The sequence below is a fragment of the Trachurus trachurus genome, assembly GCF_905171665.1.
Source record: "Trachurus trachurus genome assembly, chromosome: 8".
In the NCBI taxonomy this organism is placed as follows: Eukaryota; Metazoa; Chordata; class Actinopteri; order Carangiformes; family Carangidae; genus Trachurus; species Trachurus trachurus.
In genome coordinates, this window is record NC_139905.1 from 25,719,421 (window position 1) to 25,730,603 (window position 11,183).

General features: G+C 43.8%; 1 protein-coding gene and 1 long non-coding RNA gene across 2 annotated transcripts; both read right to left on the reverse strand.

Moving 5' to 3' along the window:
• Positions 1–907: 907 nt before the first annotated feature.
• LOC310990184 lies at positions 908–2,513 on the reverse strand. Its single transcript, XR_014595570.1, has 3 exons — positions 2,086–2,513; positions 1,212–1,257; positions 908–953 (listed from the first exon to the last, which is right to left on the reverse strand). It is a non-coding gene; the product is annotated as an uncharacterized lncRNA (long non-coding RNA).
• Positions 2,514–8,205: 5,692 nt separating this feature from the next.
• Positions 8,206–9,979, reverse strand: hspb9 (heat shock protein, alpha-crystallin-related, 9). Its single transcript, XM_083976665.1, has 2 exons — positions 9,589–9,979; positions 8,206–8,844 (listed from the first exon to the last, which is right to left on the reverse strand). Exons 1-2 carry the CDS (start codon positions 9,807–9,809, stop codon positions 8,376–8,378), a joined length of 690 nt encoding a protein of 229 aa, XP_083832791.1. The 5' UTR covers positions 9,810–9,979; the 3' UTR covers positions 8,206–8,375.
• Positions 9,980–11,183: the final 1,204 nt, after the last annotated feature.

An 11,183-nucleotide genomic window follows, 5' to 3' on the forward strand; every position in this document is an offset into this window, starting at 1 on the left:
AATGCACATGGCCATGAGGAGGGTAAGCAAAACAACTAAAAGGGACTGGACTTGCACAGTTTTAAAACTCTGGTGTGAGTTGGGTCTCCAGACTCAAACTCCTCCCAAAAAGAGAAACATTTATTCCACAAAAAGAGTGCACAAAATCAACTTTTCATTTCCCCCAAAATACAGCACATGGGATCAGGCCAATAGCAGCCAGCCAGACTTAGTGAGCATGAGGGAAAATGCAATATCTATGCTCATCTCTCTAATGTTCCCCTCTGCATGTACAGGTGTACCTTCCATTCTGTGGTTGATGTGGTGGGAAGTCATCACAGAAACGTTAAGACTGGAGGACAGACGAGCACAAATCAGATTATTGAGAATGAGATTTCTGTATGTTTAGAGTGAACCAGCTGCCGGAGTAAACAGCTTCCTCCCCCTGAGGAGGATCGTCTCCAGGAGAGAGAAAGTTTACCACTTCGCTGGACTGAGGGGACCGTTATCATTACCACTGACCTCATAACTGTCGCCATGGAAAATGGGCAGTCATTTCCCGTAAAAGTGTGTGTGTGTTTGTGTATGAGTGAGTGCATTTGGTCCTTATCACTTCAGTAATGTGAGGACTTACGCACATGAAAACACTCATGCATGAATAACACAAATACATGCACAGTCACAATCACGTACACCTACACACCAGGGCTGGACTGGGACAAAAATTCAGCCCGGGCATTTTCTGTCCAGACCGGCCCACTAGGCTACTGATCAGCGAACACAGCGTAGAAGTCCACAAATCTTGCGGCGTCTTCTCTAACGTATACTACAAAGGAGAGTCATATTCCTTGATAGCAGTTAACAAATAAAGCACATAGCTATGAACTCAAGGACTAAAATTGATCAATCAATACATCTTTATTCAAGTGTCAAATCACAACAGAAATTATGTCATGACTAGAGGTGGGCGCTACCTCAATTGGGGGGGGGGGGGGGGGGGGGGGCAAAGAGAGACGGGGAGATAAGGACAAACAGGGACAATAATAACAAAATATCCTGACAAATAATCTAAATAGAAACATATTACAGACAGTAGCAGCATTAGAGCTGGAACTCATTTGTATTAAAGGTGACTCAGTCATTATGAAACCATAGAGAATTGAAAAAAAAAGTCTAAGAATTACAGGTCTGAATATATGCATTCTCATGTGCACAAGTATGTATTGCCCTACTTCCTGGTCCGCAGCCAGCCAGCTCCACTCTCACCAAATTTGTGACCTGCAAGAAACAGCAAACAGAACTTGTACTCAGCATCTGTGTACTGACAAGTATATGTAGCCAAGTATACTTTTTGTGCAAACTGCAAAACCTTTTAACCTGCAAAAGCATGTCACATGCTCAAAACCAAGTATTCGTATCAATGAAAGTGTGTGTGTATCATAAACAAAAAAAGTCTTGTCACCATCATTTATGAACAAGATAGTCAAATGGCTTTGTCGTGTTTTCATTAGGACACTTTAGTGTTTTCCAATGCAAAAAAGTCAGATCTTTGTGACCTGAACATGCTCAAGACAGCACAGCCATTAGAGAAGTACAGTAAAAGTAACACATTTACACACAAATTATACCTATTACTCAGTAAACTATAAATGAATTGAAAGATTACAATAAACGTAAAGGTAAATATTGTTAAACTATTATTTCCTATAGGTTTACTTGTATTTTGTGCTAAAATTCAAGTATCTCAGCTTCCACGTGAATGTTTACTGTTGCTACGGCAACAAGAGACTGCTAACGTTAGCAGCTGTTAGCTAGCTTAGCTAAATCATCTGAACAATAATAATCCATAATATCACAATTCGGCATATTTAAACAAAACCAACCACAACTACCAACAGTCACAGCCCTTCCACTCTGGGCTATCACATGTTAATTTATCAAAGTTAGAAAAATAACGGCTTTAATCCCTGAGGAGCTACGTTAGCTGCAGCTGCAGCTGCATTCACCAGCAGCCTATGCAGTTATCACATTCAATGTAAAAACGTTTTTTACTTTGTTTTGGACATGTCTCAGAAGTGTAGCCAGCCCCAGGCTAATGTTACTTACCATGTCTGCCTCCACTCGCTCATCATCGTCGGGTCCTCCTCGCTCGTCTCCCGGCGCAGCAGCACCTGTGGCTGCTGGGGGGTGGGGGGGTGGCGGTGGTGATCCCCAGCACTAAAGATCCGTCAATTTAGCAGCCTCCACCTCCAGAGACTCCGGCTTTTTAATCGCTGTTTCTCAGCGCCACCCGGGCGTTTCTTACACTATACATTTTCAAGTTAGGGAACAGCTTTGAAGACGTTCACTAATCTTTAACTGGCTCAGCAGCAGCAGCAGCAGCAGCAGCAGCCCGTCCACCGGCCCATTGAGGTCCCGCCCCACCCTGGTTCGTGTAGTGATTGACAGCACTGTCAGGGCTCTCTGAGCCTGTCAGCCCATGATTGATTGACAATGACAAACAATAGACCAATAATATGTGTCGATGCTGGCACACACGGCTAGCCCTCTGTAGCCTGGCCCAATTGGAAGGAATTTAGAAAGAAAGAAAAAAAAAAAAACACACACAGCGGACCGGCCAGGCCGGCCCACATTGGGTCAACGGCCCACCGGGCATTGCCCGGTATGCCCGATGGCCAGTCCAGCCCTGCTACACACAACAACCCCCTGTCGAGTCTGTGAAGATGTTTCACTCTGAGGGGACAATTGCATGAATTGTGAGAGCAGAGACAGTGCTAGGCCCTCCGACACATTATTAGAGGAAGACGAAGAGGGAAGTTCAGACTCTCTCCAACTTCTGATACTCTTCAGACCCCTTGGACTTAACTTACAAATTTTAGTAATATTAGTGTGAGCTTGTGAGTTGTGACTCATCCTGGTGAGATTCCAATTGTAGGGGACTTCAATATCATCTTTCCAGCACCTGATGCACCTGCTTTCACCCACTGTTGTTTTCTGTGTCAATGGTAATTCATGAGCATAAGACTCTCAGCCATCGTGGCAGATAGACATGGCAATCAGCTTCATTATTAACACATTTAAAGAGGAACTATGCAAGATGTTACCTAACTAAACAGCTTCAGAGTAATTGTGTAAATAAACTAAGATGGCCTGTCTCCCTGCTGTTCCTGTATAATGCCTTCATCAGCACTCAGTTACTGACTGCCCGTCCTGAGGGATCCTTCTGATTTTCCTCAGTAGATGTGAGGGTCTAAGGGCAGAGGATGTTGTCATGATGCTATGTACCGAGCCAGTAACGCTACGTGGGGTCCATATGGGCCCCACTTGGGCTGCAATTGTGGGCCCCATATGTGGCTTGCACCCAGGCTCATATGGACCCCACGTAGCATTGCTGGCTGGTTTAAGCCCCTTTGAGACAAACTGTTTGTAAAAATGGGCTATGAATAAAATTACCTTGCCTTGCCTAAAATTGAAACAACGTTGACCGACTGGCAGACAATGCACTCTTAGAAATAAGGGTTCTTCTAGAAGGGCCGGGGTTCTACCTGAGGGTACCTTGAGGGTGTTGTTATGATGCTATGTGAAGACAAACTGTTTGTAAAAATGGGCTATACAAATAAAATTGCATTGCCTACCTGGCTTACCTGGAAAAACCCTTTCCTGAAGAAAGGGTTTTTCAAGGGTTCTTGGTAAAACTAAGGGTTCCAGTAAGAACCATTCTGATCCAGAGAACCTTTAAAAAAGGTTCTACCAGGAGCCAAAAAGGGTTCTCCTATGAGGACAAGCCGAAGAACCTTATATGGTTCTACTTAGCACTTTTATTTCTAAGAGTGTAGCGGACACTCACTAAAGATGCCACCAGCAATTTATTTATTAGCTTGAAATACAGTCATATTGCTGGACATGAAGAGTATGTGACTCAAAGAATGAGAAACACAAGCGAGGTTTCATTACTCAACCTGTGGCCTTTTTCTCTATGTTGTATTGTTGTCATGTCTTTTTTTCTCACATACTGTAGCTGTTACTCAAGATAACTTCCATTATCAACCACATCTTCCTTTTTACTTTGTGAGAAAATATTCAACTTCCTTCTTCCCTAGACATGCAGCTTAACCAAATTACAAGAAGAAGAACAAATGTGAAGTAAGTGTCTAAGCATACCCAGGTTATATGATATGAGATTTCTGCAGTGCAGTGGGAAGTGATGACTGAAGAAGACAGAATAATGAACAAAAAGCTGCCTGTGCTTTCGAAACTCGCTGTTGTTGCTGTTGCTGTGGTTAACTCAGACAATATACAGTGCTGATCTTTACTGGAGAAATTAGTCCTCACTGAAACAGTGAACAGCATGTTGATGACTCGCCACAGGGAAACTGTTACTGTTGACGTTTAATATTCAGCGTCTCTCTGTGCCGAGCATAACGCTCCCAGTCCCGTTCATCTCCATTGTTGATATCTCTAAAATAAAACACAGAGTATTTGCATGGCTGGATACCACAAGAAATAAATGAGAACATCCCAGACAGTGAGATGTAGTTGTTGTTGTTGTTGTTTTCTGCCAAACACATGCTCAGTCTGGCCCAGACACTGGCACATCTGGGCTGTATCCTCCAGTATTGCCTGACAGGTGGGAGATTTACTGTGTGGAAGTAAGTAGCATCTTACAATCATGCTTCATGTAGTACAGTCAGGTTGTGTGGATCAGGCCATATGAAAACAAGCATGTGGCCCAAGTATGGTCTGGATTTATTTGTCCATCTGGGATACGTTTTCTTTGTAATTTCTGGGAATAAACCTTTGTAAACCTGTTTTCTCGCAACAGGTTCTCTCTGCTCCCCTGGCATCTCCCTCTCCTCTCTCCTAATGCCGTTATTTCTCCTCTCCTCCGTCGTGACATCCTCGGGGCACGACACATAAAACATTAAACTGCCGCTATTGTCTGTCACCTGCTCTGGCGCTCCGGCAAATAACTTCTCCTCAGGAAACCAGACGTCACTGGAAACCTTTTAAAGTCACTAATTCAGTCACCTGAGGGGAGTTAGACATAATGCTAGCATTTAGGCCTCTTCTTTTTTCCTCCTTCCCTCCCTCCATTTTTCCTGCCTCCATCCTTCCATCCCGCACTCTAAAAGGTAACAACTGTGCTTACTTAAATCATAAAAGTGTACTTTACTTATCTGTCCCTATCCTGTTGACTTAACTCATGGAATGTAAGTATGTAGTCATTTTTCCTTAAAGAGGTTTGAAACTAAGTTCATCTGAGTAAACTGGACTCGTAACATTCTGTTGCTGGAGTTCACGCAGAGGTTCGGCAGTGCACATGCGCAGTAGAGCAGCACAAGGGAAGTTTCCAGAAGCCGTGGACAAAAGCCTTGGAGGAACACCACATTTTCTGGGTCTCTTGGTAAGTTATTCAAAGTCTTTTGTCAGCTATAATTTCATTACTTAGCGTACAACTAAAATTTTGGCAGGGCATTTTTTTCTGAACATGGGAAATATCTCTGGAGATAGGCTAATGCTATTGTTAGCTAACATTAGCCAAGCCAGCTAACTAAAACCCACATGTCGACTTGTGTTGGAGCAGCTGCAACAGGGAGAGAGAATGTAAAGGAGTGAGAAGACAGAGAAGTGAATGTGTGATGTGCCATGGTTTGTGCTAAAATATAAATTAATTGTAATGTACCATCAAATTATAATGCAACTTAAACATGTGCTAGGAGGGGTAATCATAATTGATTGTGTTTGTGATTGGGTTGTGTTTGTCTTTCAAGGTCTTTGCAGAATTCACAAGAGTGGCAAGTAAAGATCTTGAGCAGGACTTATTTGAATAATTGGAAGGACACTCCGGGAGATCCTTTCCCAGGTTGAAACAAAGGTAAGCACTCCTTCTCATTTTATATTTAAAGCAGAACTATGCAACTTGGCCGGAAATAGCTCGCTCCTTCGTTGGTTTCTCTTTTTTTCCCTCTCCGGGGCTCCCCCACAGTTCTGGGAGGCACATGTCACTGTCGTAAAAAAAAAACTCGCCGCCCCACCTCCTCCACCCCCTCCCTACACGTGCTTGTGTTTACTGCTGAAGGTAGAGAGCGGTGTTTGCTAAGCACGGAGCTAATGCTAATACGGAGCTAACGCTAACAGGGAGCTAATGCTAACACGGAGCTAACGCTAATACGGCCACACACAGACAAAGACACAAAGACACAGACATACACACACACATGAATAAAGGTTCCAAAACGCGAAGGCGTGTGTGTGTGTGTCATGATGTATTACATTATCTTATAAAAGATCCATGGTGTGTGTGTGTCTGTTAGCATTAGCTCCGTGTTAGCCACAAGCCGAACTTCATCAGTACAAACATGTTTCCATGGTTTCCTCCGACTTTCCGAACTCAAACCAATCACGATTCATGACATGCATGACGTCATCTGCGTTCTTATCTCGTACTGCCGTAAGGCAGTTTCTCGCGATAGTTCTATCCATTGATGAGATTTACACCGAGACGGAGGACTGATCTTGCAAGTGCGGTTTTCAGCCAGTGGGGGGGGTGAGCGCATTGGCCTAGACCCCATTCACCTCATAATAGGTCACTCTACCATCACAGTGACTCTGAGCCACAATAATTACAGCCGAAATCCTGCATAGTTCTGCTTTAAGTGCAGGAAATCGTGCAAGTTGTTCCTTTCTGACAGTGTTCTAGTTTCCACACACACACACACACACACACACACACACACACACACACACACACACACACACACACACACACACACACACACACACACACACACACACACACACACACACACACTGCTAGTTTCCACACACACACACACACACCCTGCTAACAGACATGAAAGTGATATTGACCTTATAATCTAGCTCAGCAAGCAAATACATTTCCTAACATGTCAAACTATTCCTTTAAATAACTTAAGTTGGAAAAATGTGATGCAGTTTCTTCAGAAAATGCTTTTCCATATTTATTTGCTTTTTCTTTTCCTGTTTTCCTCAATTGTAGACCGATGATGTCGAAGCCTTGAGGACTGCTGTCCTGCAATGTCTCCATTCAATGTCCCATTTCCTCGGGGATGATGGAAGTGACTTTTCCAAAGTAAGTATTTCATGTTACACACTGAAATCAGATGCTGTCGTTTCAGGTGTTATGGGACGTTTATGTATTTATTTTTTTAAGTATATTTTGGGGGCTTTTTATTGCCTTTAATCGACAGTACAGTGGAGAGAGGGACAGGAAATGGGGAGGCAGAGAGGGGGAATGACATGCAGGAAAGGGCTGCCAGATGCGGGATTCGAACCGAGACTGTCTGCAGTGAAGACTGTAGCCTCAACATGGGGCGGCAGCTCTACCAAAGTGAGCTAAACGCTTTTAACCTTCCTTTGTATCTGCAGGACACCGACACCATTGCAGACGTCACTCAAGTCCCTGTTGGAGTCTTAACTGTCATACCAGAAGACAGACAGCAGCCAGGTCCACATGCTCTGCACCTTGAACCCTCCAGCATTGCTATCATACTGGAAGGTAATATCGTCGTGGATGACGTTGGAAGCCATGCACAAGCTTTTTGTGTTACATTTGGACTAATATACGATCTTCATTTGGATGATCCAAAAAGACCAAAGAACACCTTTGACTTCATTGTTGACTTCATAGGTTGTTAGGAGATATCCTTGGTGTATTTTATTGTGTCATTTGATGACAGAGTGGCCTTGGCATTTTCTTTCAATAAAATAAGTCTGCAAACGTATCATTCTTTGTTCTGCTTGCTTGATTCTTTTAGTGCAATCGGTTTCCTAGATTCTACTAAGTAAACACAACTGTTCAGTTAAGTCTGACTAACTTGACTTACTTAAGTTGGTACCACTTAGAAAGATCAAGTTTATTATACTTAGTTTTTTAAAGTTTGAATAACTTCACTAAATTAAGTGAATACAACTAGATTTAAAGTAAACTTAACAAGTAGATATGAAGTAAACTTAACTTAAGACTATTAGTTAGAGTTACTTACCTTTTTTAGTGCAATCGGTTTCCTAGATTTTTTTAAGTAAACTGAACTTGTCACATTTTAGAGTGCGCCTTCCCTGCTGTCCTGTGTAAATTAGCTGCTGGTGCCATCTTGTGGTCACGATTACAGTTTTCTATTTATTTGAGAAAGAAGACACTTTGGCACATCATTTTCTGAAAATCAAACACTTTATGTCATTTCAACAATTTAATACAAATTGAAAATAATTACAAAATAAATAATCTTATCATTTGGTAGTTGTAAACTTTACTCATAGACAGTCTTTTAGTGGAAGTGTGCGTGTTCGTGTACACATGTTTTTCAATCATGTATTATCGTGCATGAAGCGTGTGTTGTGTGTGTGTGTGTGTGTTAGTCCGTGTGTTGCTCCTCTGTCTTGTCCTTGGCGATGGGGAACTCCAGTGATGTCCTGAAGCGGACGGGCACCTCTTTCTCCTCACCGATGGCTGGCTGCTTGAGCACGGGGGCGTGGATCCGCAGCTGTCCATCGTCCATCAGGGAGCAGGACAGGCCGGACAGATCCAGGTGAGGGGGCAGGTCGATCCTCTGGACGAACCCGGTCTTGGAAGAGGCCGAGGCGCAGAAGGAGGCGCTGGAGGAGGAGGAGGAGCAGGACTGGCTCTCTTCGGCCCCAGCCTGCTTCATGGCCACCACCGCCAGGCTCCGCCCCTCCAGTTTGACGGTGATGTCGCCCGGGGCGTAACCGCGAGCGTCCAGGGTCACCAGGAGGTCACGGTTGTTGCTGTCCGGGGCCGGCTGGACCGCCTTCTGCACCTCCACGCTGGGGGTGTCTCTCTGCTGCTCTTTACCATCACTCAGCCTGAAACACAATCAGGATCCAGATCAGATTCAGCTTCATCATGTTCCCCAACTCATCCCCTGATTATAGCACTCAATGCTTATTAAAGGGATAGTTCACCCAAAATTCAAATTTCACTCATTATCTACTCACCCTCATGTCAACTAAGAGCTGTGAGAATTTTCAGAGTCCTCCGTGCCTTCTCTGAACTACGGGGGGGGGGGGGGGGGGGGGGGTCCGTGCAGCAGTATTTGTCCATATAATGGTTGTCAATGGATACCAACTTTCTTCGTCCAAAAAACATCCATATACCTCCATACTGCTCGTGTGTAATGTCCCTCTTGTATTGAAGCCCTGACATGAGAAATTGTTGTGAAAAAAATTAAATAAGTCTATATTTTAAGCTTGTTTGTAGCGGAAGCTCCCAGTGTCTCAGTTCACTGCTCTTTCTGTGTCATTTGCACTGACCAGCGGAACAGTTTCTCATGTCGGGGCTTCAATACAAGAGGGACATTACAGACGAGCAGTATGGAGGTATTTGGATGTTTTTTGGTGTGTCTTTTTGGACGAAGAAAGTTGGTATCCATTGACAACCATTATATGGACAAATACTGCAATGTGGACCCCCCCGTAACTCAGAGAAGGCACGGAGGACTCTGAAAATTCTCACAGCTCTTAGTCAACATGAGGGTGAGTAGATAATGAGTGAAATTTGAATTTTGGGTGAACTATCCCTTTAATGGGATACACAGCTACTGTACATACCCTGCCAGAGTGGAGGAGAGGAGGGGCAGTCGGCCGAGCGTGAGCAGCGGGTGCTCGTCGTGGAGCTCCCTCAGGAGGCTGTCGGCCACATTGGCTCTCTGGTTGAAGAAGTTCTGCTGCAGCGAGGAGAGGGTCCTGGTATTGAGTGGCCACAGCAGCCGATCCTGGCTGAAGAAAGGGTCATCGCCAAACAGGCTGGTCAAGGCGTGCTGGGACATCATATCAGCGTTGAAAAGATCGCTCTCGCCGAAAACTTTGCTTTGTTTGTAAGTCAACCTCCGAGCGCTGTGGTCTCGTAGTTTGTTGGTTGCGCAGATTCTCAGATCTTTAACTTCCGAGTGAAGACTGTGAGCTGACAATTTCCAGAGCTCCTTCTTCTTGTTAGTCTTCCGTCTGGGATATTACACACGACTCTCCCCCTTTAAATACCCCAGAAATCCACTACAACCCTCCCACAATGTTATTTATACACCGTGAGCTCACTGGTGTTTGCTAGTGTGTGCCGGGGAGGTCAGGAATGCCCTGCAACTCATCAGGGGGCTAAAGACAGCTCATGGTCACATCCTGTTTGTGTCTGAGCGTTCACACTGCAGTCAGAAATGTCCTATTTATTATTTTCATTGCTCACGTGTGACACAAATATAGATTTAAAAGTTGTGCGGTCAGCAAAATGGTGAGTTTGTTTCATTGCCGCCATAAAAGGAGATAGCTGATAGAATGACAAAAACTGGAGACTGATGCCCTGTGAGGTCACAAAAATAAAACTGTCCTCCTGTAAAAAAACAAAAAACAAAAAAAACAAAACAAAAGAACCATAGCTTATTATGATTTTGTTCTGTTTGGAGGTTTTGTGACATCTAGTGGTCGTAGTAACCAGAATAGGAACTAAAGGGAAAATGGCGGTGACGTATTAAAGGAGTTTAACCACAAGGACAACAAAGATCTTTATTTTATTGAACCACAATCTTTTCCTAAACTTAAAGGGATAGTTCAACATTTTGGCAAATTGGCCCATTGCCATAATCGCTATAGTCGTAGCAGTAGGTTCGATACCTTTAATTGTCAGTGCAAGCTGTTTTTAGAAAGGCGGAGCAGAGCCGCAAGCTGCTGAGAGCTACGCTACAGAGGCTAATGGGATTTCTTGGTTTCCCTCATCAAACTCATCAAATACACAATCTAACAACTCCAAAACGCTCTGGTGGACAAGTTGTGACCTGCACATTCACCACGCTATGAGATAATAACAGAACGTTACCAGACAGAGTTGTTTTCGAGTCAAATGTGGAGACTACTTGCCGGAAAACTGCCCCTGACGGGAATGCGCATCAGCGGTGTTGCATGAATTTACCTAAAAAACAACTCTTTCTCATAACGTTCCGTTCTTATCTAATAGCGTGGTGAATGTACTTGCACCAACAATTAAATGTAACAAACCTACTGCTATGGCTATGGGGTTTGCCAAAATGTTGAACTACCCCTTTAATCAAGCCAGGACCATTATCAGAGAAACCACGACAACAAAGCAGGTAAAAATGTTGTACTCATTATTTTAACCATGATATTTTACTGACCGTCGTAAAGGAATGATATAAGTA